The sequence below is a fragment of the Heterocephalus glaber genome, unplaced genomic scaffold (genome assembly GCF_053883595.1).
Source record: "Heterocephalus glaber isolate CG9 unplaced genomic scaffold, H.glaber_assembly_v1.0 deba00001687, whole genome shotgun sequence".
In the NCBI taxonomy this organism is placed as follows: Eukaryota; Metazoa; Chordata; class Mammalia; order Rodentia; family Bathyergidae; genus Heterocephalus; species Heterocephalus glaber.
In genome coordinates this window covers 23826981-23845742 of record NW_028258412.1, presented here as the reverse complement: position 1 = coordinate 23845742, position 18762 = coordinate 23826981, and the positions used below count along the sequence as shown (strand labels likewise).

The following is an 18762-nucleotide window of genomic DNA, read 5'->3' as shown; positions in this document are numbered from 1 at the left end:
GGGGGACCCCGCACCGGAAGGCACTGGAGCCCTCACCTTCCTCGGTCCACGCCTCCACGGCCATGCCAAGGTTCCGGGCCTGGATCTCACCCTTGTACACAGGAACGGAAGTGTTCTGGCCCACGAAGCAGGAGATGATGTCAGTGCCCCCTGCAGGCAACACGGGAGACCCCACGGTCAGGCTGCGGATGGTGTGGCTCCCCCGCGTCAGTGAGCGGTGAGCCGGGGGGCAGCAGGGCAGCCCTGGCATGGGTCTGCAGTGGGGGGACTTAGAGACAGCTGCACCCCAGTGATGGGATGCACTTTTTTTTTTTTCAAAACTGGGGATTTGGCAGGCGTGATCCCAGCACTTGGGAGGCTGAGACAGGAGAATCACTGGGGGTTCAAAGTCAGCCTGGGCTGCATAGAGAGTTCAAGACCAGCCTGAATTAGAGCAAGACCCTGTCTCAAAAAATACCAGTACTGAGGACTGAACCTGAGGCCTTCTCACGCTAACCTTCATCCCCAGCCTCTTTTTTTAAAACTTTTTTTTTTTGGTATCGGGGATCGAACTCAGGACCTTGCACTTGCAAGGCAGGCACAGTGCCACTGAGCCAAATCCCCAGCCCCTAAAAATTTTCATTTTTACACAAGGTCTCACTAAGTTGCCCAGGCAACTTCAGGCTTGATCTTGCGGTCCTCCTGCCTCAGCCTCCAGGAGTGCTGGCATGACAGGTGTGTCCCACCAGTCCCAGCTGTGCTCCTGCTTATATTTATCTGCATAGCTGAGAAAATGTGTTTATCATTAAGACGATTTTTTCCTTAACTGTGCTCTATGTGTAGGAACTGGGAGTGCCTGTATTATTTTAAGCTCCACCTAAAAAGATTCTATCTCCAAAGCCCAGCAGGGTTTGCTTTGGTGTCAACTCCTGTGAGACAGTTCTTCCCCTCCAGACAAGAGTCTAGCTGCGCCCTCTGCTCTCTGGCTCTCCAGTCACGAAGAAACACCTGCGTCACAATCACGGCCACCACCAATGCCACACCACCACTTGGGACCCCAGGAAACGCGTGCTCCCCACCCAGGCTTCGGGGTTCTGCAGGCAGGGAAAGCTGGGCCTCTGGAGGAAGGTGGAGCCAGGCTGGGAAAGGTGGGGCCCAGTTTCTGCCAGGGCAGGAAGATCGCAAGCTCAAGGCCAGCCAGGCAATGTAGCCTTCTACTGGCTGCTTAAAGTGGGTTGTGCTACATATTATCTGCACATGTAGCATCTTTTTCTGCTAATATAAACAATGTTACAATACTTGTCCTTCCATGAAGTCAATCCTCATTTTTGCAGATTCTGTGCTTGTGAATTCACATACTTGTTACAACTTTGCTGTTTATCTGTAACCTAAAGTGACAGTTCCAGGATAGGCCCATGCACAGAACACAGGGCAGTCGACAGAGACCTTCCTGCCTCGGACCTCACCAGAGACCACAGCAGAGAGCAACACAGATGCTCCGGCCTGGCACAACGCCGGGCAGCTGCTGGTGAGGTGGCCTCAGGCAAGTCACCCCACCCGTCCGTGCTTCATTTTTTCTCAGAAAATAGGCCCCACAAGCAGAGCTGTTTCAGGGTGCAGGACTGTGATGCACACGAGCTGCCGTGCATTTCTCCAGGAGCACCACCAAGGGGCGGCATTTGCTAACCCAGGGTGACAGAATGGAGGACTCATTGTGGCAAGTGCTTCCTGGGCTGAGCCCAAGGGCACGGGGTGGGGGCGTGGGCTTTTACCAGGGGGAGCCGGCGTACCTGAGATGGAGCCCAGCAGCACACTGCTCTTGACACACCTGTACACGTACTCATAGCTCTGGGCTTTCAGTGGGGAGCCGGTGGCCAGGATCGTGTGCAGCGTCTGCAGGTTGTGGGTCTCCCCTTCGGGGGACAAGCAAGCACCAGGATGTCAGGGCTGAGCCCGGGCAGCGCACCCGGGAAGCAGGCCCCTGCTGGCTTCACTCCACGACTGCCGGAGCAGGGACCAGGACGGTGCCTCCCACTCACCTGGCTTCAGGCCCTTCTCTTCGAGGATGGACAGCCACTTGGCACCGGTCCCAAGGACAGTGATGCTGGGGTCGGACGGGAGGGAAACCAGACCTTCAGCCCCTGCTCCACCCACAGCCAGGGCACCCATGCCATGGCACTGGGCGGAGCAGGACGCCTGCACCTACCCGATCCGGTCTACCAGGTCCCACAGCACGCTGGGCGTCGGCACCAGTGGGGAGCCGTCGTACAGCACCAGGGACGCGCCTGTGGCCAGTGCCGACACCATCCAGTTCCACATCATCCAGCCGACCTACGTGGAGCAAGGAGCTAGTGCCATGGGGGCCAGCAGGGTCCCCAGAAAACCGCCCCACACCAGCAGGAGGTGCCTAGAGCTGCCACTGCCCATGGCCACAGACCAGCAGTTCCACACCCACGGTGGACACAGAGACTCAGGCGAGCAGAGACAGCGGGGAGCTCTGCTGTGGCCGAGCTGGTGCCGAGCCTGAGGGGAGCAAGACCCCGCGACGTGCAGGCGCCCACACAGGCCCACTGGCCACAGGCTGGGACCCCAGCCCCACCGGGTGCCCTGGGCAGCTCCGCCCGGTCTCAGGGTTGGCTGTCCGGGTCAGGGAGGACACCGGTGGTGGGAAGGCCCAGCCCGCAGCCCTGCTGGGCCGTCATGGGCCAGTGAAGCCACCACAGTCGGGCAACGAGGCTGGGGACCCTGCGCCCTCCGCCCCAGGCTGCTACTGCCCCTGAGGGGCGACGGGCGGCTCAGTGGGAAGACCTCACGCCCGGCCAGCAGGCAGACACCAGGGAAGACGAACCCCTCGGGAAAGCTCCCCTGGGAGCTCTGCTCTGCACACAGCCAGGTCCTGAACACTGTGCTGCTGTCGCTGAGGCCTCAGCAGCCGCTGGGGCTCTTCGAGTCGCCCGAGCACCTCCTGTTGGCACTGGGCCTCCCGCCTGCCCAGTGGGCTGAGAAAGGACAGAGGTGACGAGAGCCAGCTCTGGGGACGAATCCCCAGGGTTGGAGAACCCTGAGCCATGTGACGCTTGCCCTTTGCTCACAGCCCACGGTCACCCAGTGGACAGCTCGGGTCCCCTCCTGGGTCTGTGTGGGGTCAGGGGCCACGAGGTCACGGAGGGACCCGGGTGCCGAGCTCTCGGGGCAGGAACCTGCTGCAGCACTGTTTCCTGAAGAACTCGGCACACACCTGGGAGCCAAGCACAAGGAGGCTGAGGCGGAGGATCACAGCCTGGTCGAGGCCAGTCTGGGCTACACAGTGACTACATGCCCCTGCACCCCCCAGCTGTCCCCTCATCCCCAACAACTGGGCTTGGGGCCTGGTTAATGACTGCACCCCACACAAGAGCCTCCCAGCAGTGCCAGGCAGGGAGAGCCAGGTGCGGTGGCCTTACCGTGGTGTAGTAGAGCAGGACGTCGCTGCAGGTCATGTTCCCATGCAGCATGTGCTCCTTCAGGTGCTGGATGAGGGTGCCCTGCAGGAGGGGGAGCGCGGCGAGGGTGAGTGGCTGCCGGGCTCAGCCCAGCACGGGGTCACGGGTCACAGCCGACACCCGAGGTCCTCACAACTGGAGGGGGGTCCGGCTCAGTCCTGAGGGCCCAGTGGACCCAGAACCCGGCAGGAGACGTGAGCATCGATGAGAGGAAATGCAAAGTTGAAGCCCACACACCTCGTACCTGTGTAGCAGGGGTGCCCAGCCCACGGGCTCCCCCTGGGGGAGGACAGAGATATCCTCTCACTCCACCCCACCCACACACTTTCTACTGCTTTGTTTTGTTTTGGTTTTTTGAGACAGGGTCTCACTATGTAGTTCAGGGTGGTCGTGAACTCATTATGTAGCCCGGGGTGGCCTTGAACTCACAGCGATCTTCCTGCTTCAGCCTCCTGAGTGTGGGATTACAGGTGTGACCCACCTAGGCCACCAAGCCAGGCCCCCACCCTGGTCCCTGGTCCCAGGCACCAGGCACACATAGCTGCCAGCCTGAGTTCAGCCACTGTCTCTAGTCCAGCTGACTGGAAACCGGGCAAGATGCTGTCCCTTCCTGGAGACCCAGGAGCAGACAGAATCAAGGTAACCTCTGCTCATCCTCCATGCTAAATACACCAGACACGATCGAGTCATAAACACACACACTGTTCGTGCCACATTCTTATGTCCTCTCCTGTAAAAAGTACTGTCACTGGGCAGAACCACCACAGCAACACAGGTCCCTGCTCCCCTTGTTCTCCGACTGCCTGCCTGGCACCGACAACCCGCCCCATCTGCTGCCCCGAAGCCACCGTCCTTGGCTCCTCCTCACCAGGCAGCAGCCAGGGGTGGCCTGTGTGACGGGGACCCCTCTGCCCACACAGGCAGGTGGCTGGGCAGCAGGAAGGACGCCCTCGGCCCTGCACCGCCCACCTCCCCACCCTGTGGCTTCCTGGTCACCCACTGGCCCCAGCAGTGTTTGCCTGGTGACTTCACAGCCCGAATTAACGGGGACCTTCAGCAGGCAAAGCTCAGGGGTCGAGGGGCGCCCACTCCCCAGGCTCCAGGAAGACCCCCGGAAGGCTCACAGGACTGTGGGGGCCAGGGGTTTGCCCCCTGCTCAGCAGGGCTCTGAAGGGCTGGATCGGGAGACCACGGCCCACCAACGCCCCCAGCTCAGCCAGCAGGAAGAACCCAGGGGTCAGATCTGGGGCTGGGGCTGGGGCTGGGCAGGCGGAGGAGGCCTGGGCATCGGGGGAGGACTCAGTGTGGGCTGCAGCCCAGCTCCCTGGCCCACAGGGCCCTGAGACTGGCACCGACCCAGTCAGCAGAAGTCTCACGCTCACCGGGCCAGCGGAGGTGGGGCTGGAGGACTCCGTGGTGACTGCCCACCGGGGACCTCCTCCCTCGGGTGTGACGCAGCTAATGGAGGGAAGGGATAATGGTGGGCTGTGTCCCCCAGGGTGACATATGGGGAAGGACTCACATCACGAGTCCACACCTGAGCATGAGGACATGTGGCACAGAGCCCAGAGCCCAAGGTCACTCCAAGGTCACAGGGACAGGGAGGGGAGGGCTGCTGGGGGGGGGACACTGGGGGAGCGGGGCCTGGGCAACAGTGACTAGAACTGCTCCAGGCACCAAGGGTTTAGCTCAATGGTTCCGCCGCCTGCCTCACAAGCGCAAGGTCCTGAGTTCAATCCCTGGTACCAATAAATAAATAAATTAATTAATTCTTTAAAAGGCACTGTTCCAGGGGACATTAACAGTTCGAGGACAGCCTGAACTACTACACAGCATGACCATGTCTCAAAAAATTAAAAATGAATGAGAGAGAGAATGCTAACAATGGGCAGGTAGGTCCATGAAGGGGCTATGGTCCTCATCCAGTTCTTCCAGGTTTTCTACAGGGTCCACAGGTATTTTATTTTCAAAAGAACAAAAGGGTAGGGGTCACTGATCTGTGTATAAAAAATCTACAGATCTGAAGTAATGCATTATTTCAGAAACTTTAAAAGTTGGACTTTATTTTTTAATTTTTTTTTTGAGGCAGGGTCTCCCTTTGTAGCTCAGGCTGGCTCTGAACTCACTGTGTAGCCCAGGCTGGCCTCGAACTCACGGCGATCCTCCTGCCTCAGCCTCCCAAGTGCTGGGATCACAGGCCCGTGCCAAAAGTTGGACTTTGGATGAAATGAGCTGTGTTGTAGGCTAAACTGCGTCCCCGGAAATTGAGACGTTGAGGCCCAAGTCCCCAGAACCTCAGGATGTGACATAAAGCCTTTACAAAGGTGACTGAGTTCAATGAGGCCATCAAGCAGGCATTGACTCAATATGAGACTGTTTTGTTTGGTTTTTTGAGACAGGGTCTCGTTATGTAGCTCAGGCTGGCCTCAAACTCGAAGCGATCCTCCTGCCTCAGCCTCCCAAGTGCTGGAATCACAGGTGTGCGCCACTCTGCCTGGCTACATGAGGCAACCTTAGAAGGGATGTGGGTGCACCCAGCAACACTAAGGGTGTCAAGTCAGCTGTGTGTCCCCGCCAAGGCCCCTGACTCCCCAGTCACAGTCGGTGGAGTTCGGAGGCGGAGCCTTTGCTAGGTGCTCATAACCAGCCAGGGTCACACGGTGGGTCGGAGCACGCAAGTGTGCCCTAGGCCATGCTGAGACTCTGCGGAGGGTCCCCAGCAGCAAGGGGGCCCCATACCGCCCCTCAACCTGGACCTCCACGCTCCGGAACTGTGAACTACCCACAGCCTGAGACGGTCCTGAGAGCAGCCCGAGGGCGCGGGAGGAAGGGTCAGCCCGCCAAGCCTCCTTGGGCTTCAGCCTCCAGAACTCAGAAAACAGGTCCGCGCCGTCGAGAGCCCCAGCCTAGCTGGGCTGTGCGTGTGACGTCGGGCTTCTGAGGCCTGACCTCGCTCCGCTGAGAACTGCTCCCACCTATCCGACCATTCATTCGCCACAAACGCTACAGAGCATGAGCAGTGACCGCCAGGGTGTCTCCGTGGCAGCTGGAGCCCCGGGCTAGAGCCACTCAGAGCAAGGCACGCCGGGAAGGGACGGGCCAGACGGGGCCGACCTACCCCGGCGGAGTGCACCATGCACTTGGGCGCCCCCGTGGTGCCGGAGGAGAACATGATGAAGAGCGGGTGGCTGAAGGGCAGCTGCTCGAACTCCAGCTGCGGGGCGAGCTCGCGGGTGCCGCTGGCCAGGAAGTCGTCCAGGAACACGCTGTGGACAGAGACGCGGAAGCCTATGAGAACGCGGTTCGGTCGCCGAGCCCCGCCCCGCCCCGCCGCCCGAAGAGGGGCCAGTTTCCAGCAGCCCAGGTCTGGCGAACCTTCTAGAGCTTTCAGTGATACAAAGAGCCCGCTGTTTTCGCGGAAGGAACAAGGCAAAGCTTATGAATTCTAGCTAAGTGAAGGGAAACCAACAGAGTAACGTAAGTTTCAAGTTGGTTTGTTCATTTGTTTTGAGATGGGGTCTCACTATATAGTTCTTGCTGGTCTTGAACTCTGGCGATCCTCCTGCCTCAGCTTCCCAGTGCTGGGACTACAGGCATGCCCCTGCCACACCTATCTCCAAGTTGATTTCTTAGCACTGCAGACAGAGCTGTCTGCTGGCTCCTTACTTACCAGGGAAGGCCCAATTAACACAGGCACCATTTGTGTGCAGACTGGCAGTGACTCTTTCACCTGATTACACCACTTAGCGCCCAGTGACTGCCTGAGGGAAGCAGGAGCCAGGGCAGACCCATCAGAAAGGCAGGGTGCAGAGAAGGCTTGGTTAATAAGCCCTTCCTGCACCCAGGCAGGCGGTCACCAAACCGGGGCTCAAGTACCAGGGGCAGATGTGCTGCAGGCCCATTTGCCACACCCTGAGGCTGATGATAACAAGTAATAATGAGTGGCAGTCCAAAGCACTGCAAGTGACACATGCCTGTAATACAAGCACTTGGGAGGCTGAGGCAGGAGGATCACAAGAGAGTTCAAGGCCAGCCTGAACTACATAGAGAGACCCTGTCTCGAAACAAAACAAAACAAAAACCCCCACAGATATCCGTCCAGACATAAGTTAAGCCACACCACCAACTCTGACCGACTCTGAAGAAGTCTGCCAGCCTCCTGACCAATGCCAGCCAACATCACAAGTGGGTAGCTGGGAGCCACCAGGAAAGTCCTGGGCTGAGGCCACAGGGCCACCTTGGGAAGATGGTCCTTCTACTTTGAGATCAGCAGAAACATCTATCCCGGAACAGGGCCCTACCCCACTTTCCCATGCTGGGAGCTCTGTCCCTCCTGGAAGGGGACAGGAACCACTGCACCAAGGACACAGTGCAAAGGCACAAAGGCCCTGGCAAGCAAGGGAGGCATCCTGAGAGGCCAGGAGGTCCCCAGGGGCACCTGCTTGGCTTAAAAGGGCACAGAAAATATTTCAACTCCGAACTGTAAACAGACGCCACCTGCTCCCGCATGTCAGAAAACTGCACAAGGCTCCTCCCAGCCAAGTCCCTTCCTCTGTGAATGCCGTTTATGTAAAGTGCAGATCTCACAGGATGCTGCACACTGGGGAAAGCCTCTTCTTACACACGGTCCACAAATCAGTCCTTTTGTTGCCCTTCTAAAGCCAAAATCCCCAAGCGGGTAGGGAGAGTTTTCCCTCTGCCCTCTGGGACAGGCAGACAGGACCCAGTTTATCCCTGGCATCCAGAGATCAAAAGAGGTCAGTGACAGGCAGCTGGGGCTGGGGCTTAACGCAGAGCTAAAGGCGGAGGCCGCCTGATGCTGTTCCTATCAGTCACGATGGACACATTTCAACACTCAGCCGGCCACTGCGGCACCGGCAAAGCCCAGCCAGCTGCCCTCCTCGCCCCGAGCGAGGGTCTCCATCAGTGACACCAGGGAGCCACTGAGGTCCTCGATCACAGGGCCTGACCAGCACCGGGTGGCTCCACACTCCTGGCTGTCAGAGCTCCTGAGACCCGGTGCTTGCATCCCCTACGTAACCCTGCAGCAGCCTCTCAGAAAGGGCGTCCCCACTGTGTGGACTGAGAAACCATGGCACGCGGGCCAAGCGCCTGCCTGCCCAGGGCACCAGCAGGGACCAAGCCCAAGAAGGAGCTTCTGGTGGACGTCAACGGGGGACGGGACAGAGCCTGCACCCTCGGTGCCAGGCAGCGGGAATCTGCAGGAATCACACGAGCGCGCGCACCCACGCTCGGGGCCTCCGCCACCCTCTTGTGGCCCAGGGCCTCCCAGGGCAGGGGGAGGAGCTCTGAGGCCTGGGACAGACTCCCCCAGGCTAAGCCACACCCACTCCCTTCCTTTCTGCTCAAAATCCAGATCCTCACATTTCCGCTGGGGACTCAAGAGAGCTTTGGAGTTCCTGAAAGTCAGAAAGCATAGAGTCATTTATAGCTAAATGGATGCATATCGAGGCCATACTCTTAAGTGAAATAAATAGGACACACGTGTGTAAATACCGAATAGTTTCACTAGTGTGAGAAACTGATAGTGTAAACAAGAGTTAAAATGATTAAAATGAATAATTGATAATTTGAAATAGGAAAAAAAGGTCCAAAGTCGAAGGAGTGAAGGGAGGGGAAGGGGAAAGGCAAAGAGGGAAAGGAAAAACTATGAGAAAAGAAAAAAAAAATGGAAATGAAATCTATGTAAGTAGGGAAGGGCAGGGGGTGAAGGGCACACAGGTAATGGGGAAAACAATAAGAACCAAGATACATCATGTACAGGTACAAACACCCAATGATAAATGTAAATGAACTGTACACCTAAAATGTACCAATAAAAGAACTAAAAAAAAAGGTTAAAAAAAAAAGTCAGAAAGCAAACAAAGGGGTCATTAGCAACGGGGAACAGACAGGTTCTACAAGGGAGAACACGTACACAACCTCCCACAGGGTCCTGGGGGGCAGTTCTGGGACACACACCCCCCCCCAGGCACCAGATCTGCAGCTAGCCAAGTCCCTTATCTGAAATGGCACTGGGAGTAGTGCCAGGAGAGGGCACACTCCTGTAATCCTAGCACTCGGGAGGCTGAGGCAGGAGGATCACCAAAAAGTTTGAGGCCAGCCTGGCTACAGAGTGAGCTCAAGCCCAGCCTGGACTACACAGTGAGACCCTGTCGCAAGAAAACAAAAAAGTTGTAGCTAAACCCTCCTCCCGTTCTAAAATGCCATGCTCAAGTTCACGCGGAAAGACCACTCGAAAGACCACTCGGGTCTACTTCCCGTCCGGATGGCGCACAGGCCCCCTGGCCCGTGGGTTGGAATGTAGCTGTGCCTCACCTGTTTGGAATCTTGGAAATGTCGATCTTCTCCCTCGAGGTGATGTAGGGGATCACCACCACTTTCCTCAGGTCTGGAAGTCCTGGAAAGAGGAGGGGACACAAGGTCACGGGACAGAGGCTCGGCGGAGCGGGCTTCTTCTCACCAATGTCACAGGGCCAAGGCTTCTGCAGCAGCTCTCATCTCTGCACACGCACAGGCGCACACGCAAGCACACGCGTGCGCACACACACGTACCTTTCACCACCTGCTGCAGCTTCTCCAAGTGGCTGTGCCGCTTGCCATTGTAGACAACGGCCTCCACCGAGAAGATGAGCTTGGGCTGGATTTGTGAGAAGCGATCCAGGACGCCCTGGGCGGGAGGAATGGGCCCCACGGTCACCAGAAAGCCAAGCTCTTCCCTGCCCACAGTGCTTCAGGGGGGAAGGACGAACTACCGCCCAGCCTTGCCCTCACCGCAGCTCCTGCAGCGGCACAGGAGGCTGATGGAGATGCAACTCAGGTCTGAGACTGGATCCCCGCACCACGCAAGTCCTGCCGGCACTGCCAGGAAGAGCCCACCCTGCGGGGAGCCTGCTCAGCCCCCCACCCCCACCCCCGTGCTCACGGACCAGAAGCTCCGCCTCCCAGCGCACCTCCAGCGCCTGGTGCAGCCCACACTCAGCTCCCTGATCCTCTGTTAAAAAGGAACCCGACTCCCCAACGCCAACTGTGCTGACCACACGCACAGGTGCCCCCGCTCCCCACCCTGACCCGTTTGCCCCCCACGCCGTCTACATCCCTCCTGAGAACCGCCTCCCTGGCAGGGCCCGGACTTGTGTCCAGTGCGGCTGTGACTGCAGCTGCAGCCCCATGGCACCCTGACGCTCCCTGAGTGCCAGACCCCAGGGCCACAGCCCAAAGCTCGCCCCCAGACACCCACAGGCCGGGGATACCGCCCCTCATTCTGCTTTCCTCACCCAACCAGGACCAGGGCCTCAAAGGCTCCAGATCAAGGCCGCTGGGGCTGCACCAGGGCTACATAGGTCTACGTGGTAAGACCCTGCCTCAAAAGGCTGAAAAGAATACACAGATAAATGAAAGAAACATTCACAACTCAGCCAGGGAAGAGGGAAAAACAGGAAGGAACTAAAGCCGTAGGAAAAACGAATGACAGGCCTAATCAGTAAAACCAATAGTTTTTCCAAAACAGGCCAATAAAATACACTTCTCAGCAAGTGTGATGGAGAGGAAAAGCAATGCTTTCTTTAACTACCAGGGGCTGGGGTGTAGCTCATCCCAAAGCCATGGGATCAATGCCCAGTACCACAAAAAAAGAAAGGAAGGGAAGGAGGGGAAAGGAAAGATTCCTTTGCCACAAGCCCGGCAGGAGCCAGTGAGCAGCTGGGATGCGGCAGCCACTACCGTGGCCCTGGGCTCCTGTGCGCTGTGCCCAGCCCAGGCTGATGCAAGGAGGACCCAGAGCCACAGTGAGGGAAGCAGGGGCTGAGACATCGGCTGTGGATCGGAGCAGTGGGAGAACCAAGGCACCGAGACACACGTCCCCATGCTGGTGTCAGGACAAGCGAGGGGCCGCTCTGGGCAGGGGACACGAGCCAGGCGCAGGGCAGGAGGGAGGCCGGGACAGGAAGGGACAGGTCCGCTACAAAGCCTGAGCCAGCAGGCTCAGAAGGTGCCGGACAGGGACACCGCAGAGGCAGCCGGGATTTCTGGCTCTGACACCACCGGTGACCGACCAGTGGCTGTGACCATGACGGAGCGGACAGCAGACATGATGAGTGCTGAGGAATGGGGCTGGGCCAGGCCTCAGGGCAGGGCAGGCTTCCCTGTCTGGACAGGCGAGGGCTGCAGCACCTCCTTCTGGCTGGCAACAAGCACCTGTGACTGCATCTGCCCCAATTCCGTGCCAGTCAACCAGGCAAGACCTGAGCCCGACAGCGCCAGCCAGGGCTGATCCTGACCGCCGCCCAGCCAAGAACAAATGCAGACCACGGGAAGCTGCAGGGGAATGAGGACTGCAGGGCCCTGAGTGCGGGAGAGGAGCCCTCCCCCAGCACCCTGAAACTGTGCCCACCTCCCAGTACGCAGCACCCGAAACCCGGAAGCTGGCAGTCTCGCCGCAGCAGGACAGGGGAGCCCCACGGGCAGAGTGCGCTGGGTACACATGCAAGATGCCGGGACCTCGGGACAGAGACCAGGACGCAGGAAACACGGGGCCGTGTGGGAGGAGAGGCAGAGCAGAGGCACACAGCCAGCGCACGTCTGGGACCCAAGTCCCCACGGTCCCCAGCCCACTGTGGTCATCTGTGGCACAGCACCTGCCTCACCTCGCCCGGAGGAGCAGGTGCCCATTGAGTGGAGGCCCCGCCCACCTGAAAGCCCCCACCCCAGCATGTCCGCCCGTCCCCTCACACAGCAGGGTTTGCAGGTGCAGCAGCTGTCCCTTTATAAGGGGATCGTCAGTGCCTCGAGAGAGAGTGGAAAAGACCTAGGTCCACCGCTCTCTCGGTGGAGCCACAAACTGGTGCAGACAGGAGGGAGCACCTCTGCCCTGCTCAGTCCCAACCCCGTGTTCCCACCTACAGAAAGTCCTGGTCCATTTCGGCCCAGATCGAGGACGGCGAGGAGGGCAGGGTTTGATGCTGGCAGTAGACCCCTCCCTGGCGGAACGATCTGCCATCCTGGAAAGATGCTCTTCCCAGAACCAGAGCCAAGGACAGTGCACGCAGCGCCTGCTGTCACCTGGTGCCCATGCACTGGGGGCGGCACTCCCAGGCCAGGCTGCTCTGGGCAGCTCTGACTCCAGGACCCAGGGCCAGGCGGCGCCAGGCAGGGACGGTCCCCCAGAAGGCGTTAGCCACAGGGCGCCCTGGCCCGGGTCCTCCTGAGACAGCCAGAACCTGCCAGACAGGAGTCCCAGGGGCTTTAAGCAATGCCACCACCAACAGACACTCACCTTCCCAGCCCTCCACCCCCACCCCCGGGCCCTGAGCCCAGCAAGGACCAATCTCAGGGCTCCCAGCCAAGCCTCCAGTTGGGGCCAGTGCTGTCGGGGGCCACAGTTGGTCCCCAAGACACATGCAGCTCCCAGTTCTCAGAGGGGAAACGTATCCAGCTCCCAGCTCCTTAGCAGCAGCTCCCATAGCTGAGCAGGGACAAAGCCCCAGCCCCCAGCAGACCCTGGCCACCGCCACAGACCCCGGCAGGCAGCCCTCAGCCCAGCCATGCTATGAGCCCTTCCTTTGCTCCCTGTGACTCGAAACAGCATCCAGCCCACCATGCTGGACCCTCCCACGGACACCACTGGCCCCAGGAAGCCACCCACAGGGAGCGGGGCCAACCCAGCCTGCCGGCCACAGACCCCTGTGGGGTAGACCCTGGGCAGCCCTTCACTCTGCCAGGCTGCTGGCCAATTTCTGTAGGCTGAAGCAGAAGGATCTTCAAGCCCAGTGTGGGCAATTTAGCAACCTAATCAGGCCCTGTCTCAAAAGGAAGAATGAAAAAAGGGCTGAGAACATAGCTCACTGCAAAAGCACTGATTCAATCCCCAATACTGCAAAACAACAAAAGAAAAGGGAAGGGCCAGGGATTTAGCTCAGTGGTTCTGCTGCCTGCCTCACAAATGCAAGGTCCCAAGTTCAATCCCCAGTACCAAAAAAGAAAAAGAAAAGGAAAAAATGCTTTACTCAACAATAAGCCTCAGAGCAGACAGCTTCTGGATTCAGCCCCTGAGCCACTGGGATGCCAGGCCGGTGGCTGTGCTGCACTGAGCTGGGACAGCGCCAGCAGCGTCTGGGGCTGCCTGCAGGTCCCCAGCCGCAGTCACGGCTCCGAGTGCACAAACCCCACCATCCCTGGCCCTGCCACTGTCCCCGTGTCACAGATGAGGGGGTGCAGGAGCACATCCACACCCGTGGACACAGCCAGCAGGTCCAGGCCAGGCCAGCCTCGGGGCCATACTGACCCAGGTGCAGTGGGGACCACAGAGCCTCGAGGGGAAGCATGAGCCAGGCCCCTTCCAGATCTCCGCCCGGGAGTCCAGTGTGCTGAGTGGCCGCGCCTGGGCCGATCCCCAGCACCCAAGAAGGAAGAGGGGCACCCCGGTCTCCCTCTCCAGGTTCTCCAGCCCTGGTCGGGAGGACAGAGGCGGCAGTGACCGCAAAGCTCCCCGGGAGCCCCGCCACCACCCGGACGGACACCGCGGCTCTGACTCACGTTCACGCCGAAGTCCGGGGACGTGGAGCTCCAGATAGCACCAATGCTTGCCACAGCCAGCATGGCCTCCACAGCGTGTGTGCTGTTGGGCAGATAACCTGTCAGGGCACAGGGAGAAAGCCAGGAGTTCGGGTAAACTGAGGCAGCATGCCTACTCACGTCCCAGGAGCCAGCACCCCCAACTCCACCAAACTTGGGCTCCAGTCCTGGACACCCCATACAGATCTCTCTGGAGGCCCAGGACAGATGGAGAGGTGGTGGCTCATGCCCATAATTGCCCTAGCACTCAGGAGGCTGAGGCAAGAGGATCACCATGAATTTGAGATCAATCTAGACTACATAGTAAGTTCAAGGCCAGCCTGACCTACATAGTAAGACTCTGTCTCAAGAAAAGACTAAAAGAATTTAAAAAATAAGAAACACGCCCATGTTGCTCTTGGCAGGGAATTCCCCTTGTCACTACAGGGGCAAAGGAAGGGGCAGCCAGCTCAGGGAGGGAGGAGGATGCAGGCCTCAGGCTTCTGCTCAGGGTCGGCAGACCTCGACCTTCCTGGGTCCTCTGCTTCTTCCTCCCCAGCATCATGGTAGGGAGATGAGCAGTCAGAAGGAACAGGCATCAGGACACACGGGCAGGGCCTCTGGGACACCCCCCCCCCCGCCGCCCCCACCCTGCGACCCTTCTTCCCCCTCGCCGGCCCCTGGACCTTGCACAAGCAGAGCAGGGAACCAGGGCCCTGTGTCTGCCCCGCTCCCTAGGCTACTTCTTCCTCGAGGGACAGCTGAAGCCCAAGGGCACACGGCTGTGTCACAGCTCTGCCTTCCGGCCACTCCTGCCCTGTCTAGTCCCCAAACCAGCACAAGCCCAGGGGGCGCTCACCGACCACGCGGTCCCCCTTCCGCACGCCCATCTTCCGCATGGCGGTGGCGAACAAAGCCACCTGGTGCCGCAACTCTTCAAAGGTCACCTTTGCGATCTCCTCCTTGCCTTCCCCTGGGAAAAGGAAAGGGACAAATCCAGCTCGGGGCATCGTGCGAGGACAGGCGCCAGGTCGCAGACTCGGAATAGGCAAGCTCGCCTGTGTCGCCGCGGTCATCGGTCTGCGCCTGGCAAAGCCCTGCAGAGCAGTGGGGAAGGACAGTGGCGCACGGAGCCCAGGAACCCGCAGGGGCGTCCTCCAGCCAGACATTTCCATCGCTGCCCTTGGGTCCCACTTCGTACCCACGCCCCACACTGCCCCAATGGTGACCTCTCCCACTCAGTCCCTTGCCCCAAGGTGATCGATAGCCAACAGGCGTCGGGAGCAATGCTACATAATTTTAGGGTAAAATCATTTGGTTAGCTTAGTTCTCCTGCCTACAGCCCAGCTATGGAATTCCGAGACATAATTCCATTTTGGCCTCCGGTCACAACTGAGACCTCAATGATCCCGAGATGCTGTGATTCTCCAGAACAAGAAACATCCTGGGAGCTGAGAACATCCTGAGAGGAGCAAACATCTACTCAGTTCCTCCTTGTTCTTGGACTGTTACATTTCGTTTACCGGATGTACTGAACTCTCTGCAAGTCATTTGTTACATTTGTTTCTCCCGATGTACTGAGAACTGAATAAAAAGGGCGGTAAAGTGGGGGCTGCCGTCTTTGCCGCCCAGAGCAGCACTGATCAGGTCCAAAGCTCAGCTTCTTCTCAGTCTCATTTTTCTACCTTTCCTGTAATTCGCCGTGTGCTGCCGTGGCTCCCAGGAGACTAGGACTCACTGCAGAGGTTCTAGTAACGTCCCCTTTCCCTGTTCCCTACAAACATGGTGGTGCCCGCCTGTAATCTCAGCACTCCGAAGGCTGAGGCAGGAGGATCACCATGCGTCCAAGGCCAGCTTGGGCTACACAGTGAGTTCAGAGGCCCTGTGTCAAACAACAACAAAGGCCAGCAAGACTCCCCTTTCTACCTGGCATACTGGTAAGAACAGGCAAGGACCATGGGGTAGGTGGCGTCCCCGGGTCCCCAAGGACCCTGCCCTGGCCCTGCTCTTGGGGTCGCTCCCATGTGGAACTAGCCAGGCCTGAGTGAGCAGTGGGCTGGGGTGGAACGATGGGAGCCTCTGGAGTCTCCCAGGTGGCTCCCTGTGCCTGCCTTGCTGTGGGGATCTGGCACCGCCCACTGTTGAGGGGCCCCTGGCTGGCCCAGCCCAGGCGGCTGCTCCTCCCCAGGGACCTCGGCCAGCACACCTGTCACCCAGAGGAATGCAGATGCTAAGGGTGACAGTTTTAGGCCACAGCTTCTAGGTAATTTGTTACATGGCAATATATTTGCGGCACAGAACAGTTTTCTATAAGACATTAGTCTTTGACCATTACTTTTTTTTTTGTACCAGGGAATCAAACTCTGGACCTTGTGCTTGCGAGGCAGGCATGGTGCCACTGAGCTACGTCCCTGGCCCTGATTTTGATTCTTTGAGACTGGGTCTCAGTATGTAGCCCAGGCTGGCCTTGAACTTACAACGATCCTCCTGTGATTCCAGGCGTGCACCACCAAGCTTGGCTTCCGCTTGACGAATTTTATTCCCAATCTCTCTCTGTCTGCTCTGCAGTTCTGGAACCTGTAGTCTCCTTTCCAAAGGAATGCACACTCCGATTTCCCTGTGGCACAAACCTGGCCTCTCCCACCGGCCCCACTGGGCATGCCCAGCTTCCTCTCCTCAGCTCTCTGAGTTCACAGCCAGGGGATTTTTCTCTCCTGTCACAGCACGGGGAACCTGCGATCCACTCTCAAGACCAGCACACTGCGTGGACAGCTGTTCTCACCACACAGACACTGCCAGCCGCTGCAGGCAAGGCCTAGTCTGCACGCGTGTTTTGGGGAGGCGGCCTGAGCGGTGCACAGACGCTGGGACTGGTTACATGAACCCAGCTCAGGACCCTAAGCAAGACATCTGATTTGGGGCTCGGAGAGAGTTTATATCCAGAGGTCCCCCAAAGCCTCATGTGCTCTAGGCTCACCGGTGGGGCTTTGGAGGTGACTGGTTCATGGGGGCCTGGAACTCATGGGAGGATTAGTCCTGTGACAAGTTCACAAGAGCTGTGAGCCTGGGAGGTGGAGCCTGGTGGGAGGGGAGCCCCTGGGGGCATGGCCTGGAGAGGTCTGTCATCCCCACCCTTGAGATGGCTGCTTCCTGTCTGCCCTGCCATGGACTTTCCCTCTGCAATGCACCTGCCTCGGAGCCAGCTGACTATGGATCGAAACCTCTGCAAACTGTGAGCTAATACTCCTCCCCTCCTGCACGTTGTAGTACAGGGTATTTCATCGCAGCAACAGAAAAAGTGACTGTAAGTCAGGCTGGGGTGCAGATCAGCAGGGCGGGCCTTGCATAGCATTCACAAGGCCCTGGGTTCCACCCCCAGCAACACACACACACACACACACACACACACACACACACACACACACAGATGCAGGAATTGGGGCTCGGAGTGTAGCACAGCGGTGCAATGCCCAGGCTTAGCCCGTGCAAAGCCCAAGTTTCCACCCTCATCACCAAAAAGGAGAAACAAGATCTGCTCCCATAAACTAAATGTTATCCCTGGCTTGAGAGCAAACATGATGAAGGGAACAGCTCACTGACTGAGGGGACACCAGCTGGGGTGTGGTGGCACATGCCTGTCATCCCAGCATTCAGAAGGCTGAGGCAGGAGGATCACCCAAAGATCAAGGCCAGCCTTGGCTGCAAAGTGAGGTCAAGGCCAGCCTGGAATACACAGCAAGAGCCCATCTTAAAAAAAAAAAAAAAAAAAAAAATTACTTTATACCAATGCTTCCGGAGGCTGCTTTAGCGTATAAATTGGATTTTTTTTTTTTTTTTTTTTTTTTGGTACCAGGGATCGAACTTGGGTCCTTGCGCCTGCACAGCAGGCGGCGAAACCACTGAGCTAAATCCCTGGCCCAATTGGAATATTTTTTAAACTTTATTTTAAAAGGATAAGCCACCCAGGTGTGGTGGTGCATATCTATAATCTCAGTACTGTAGAAGGCTGAGGCAGGAGGAATGCAAGTTCAAGCTGCAAGCTGAGCCAGGGCAACTTAGTGACTTATGGAGACTGTCTGAAAATTAAAATTAAAAAGGGGTGGGGATGCAGCGCAGTGCGATGGCCCTGCACCTGAACCCTAGTACCTCAGTGGGGAGCAGGGATTCCAGCCTGATTTCCCAGTGTCCCAAGCTGGTCACTTGGTATCAGGCGTCCCCTTTTCTCCCACAAGGGCCACACGCCCGGCCCCTCCCTTCCCCAGTGAAAAGAGCGTCCACAGCTGCCTCGCTTGTCAGAACACCGTGGGGACGCTACCCCAGGAGGAACTCATGTTGTCACTGCACTCACTTGCGACATACAGGGCCACTCTGTCATTCTCCTTGTGCCGCAGCAGGTTCTCCGCGTAATTCAGCCGGCTGCCTTTGAACCACTCAGGGACATCCGAGATGCCTTTGGAAGTGTCCACCACCTGCAGGGAGGACAGCACGCCAGGGCACCTGCGTGAAGATGAAGCCCCGCCTTCTGGAACTCGGGAAATTGACCCGGAACTCTGGCCTTTTACCAGCTGCTTATTAGCAAGATGCTAGGGCCGGGGATTTAGCTCAGTGGTTTCACTGCCTGCTGCACAAGCGCAAGGACCCGAGTTCGATCCCTGGTACCAAAAAAAAAAAAAAAAGATGCTGCTGTGTGCCAGGCTCCACCCACACGCCCAGAAAGCCCCCAGCCCCT

The 18762-nt window shown here is 58.2% G+C and overlaps 1 protein-coding gene across 3 annotated transcripts in view; it reads right to left on the bottom strand.

The window, feature by feature from the left end:
* Positions 1-18762, bottom strand: part of Aacs (acetoacetyl-CoA synthetase) — a 31188-nt gene that overhangs the window by 6625 nt on the left and 5801 nt on the right. For 2 of the 3 annotated variants that reach the window (XR_015446300.1, XM_087198475.1), the window contains exons 3-13: positions 18382-18502; positions 14893-15006; positions 14016-14113; positions 10038-10152; positions 9801-9882; positions 6580-6727; positions 3423-3503; positions 2186-2310; positions 2019-2083; positions 1770-1892; positions 37-150 (exon numbers count right to left, since the gene is read on the bottom strand). Coding sequence is in view for 2 of the 3 variants with exons in the window: in XM_087198475.1 (XP_087054601.1) it covers positions 37-150; positions 1770-1892; positions 2019-2083; positions 2186-2310; positions 3423-3503; positions 6580-6727; positions 9801-9882; positions 10038-10152; positions 14016-14113; positions 14893-15006; positions 18382-18502 (1186 nt within the window). In the remaining variant the exon portion in view is untranslated. Of the gene's footprint in view, positions 1-36; positions 151-1769; positions 1893-2018; positions 2084-2185; positions 2311-3422; positions 3504-6579; positions 6728-9800; positions 9883-10037; positions 10153-14015; positions 14114-14892; positions 15007-18381; positions 18531-18762 lie in introns of all 3 variants that reach the window. The other variant, XM_087198476.1, reaches the window with a different exon arrangement.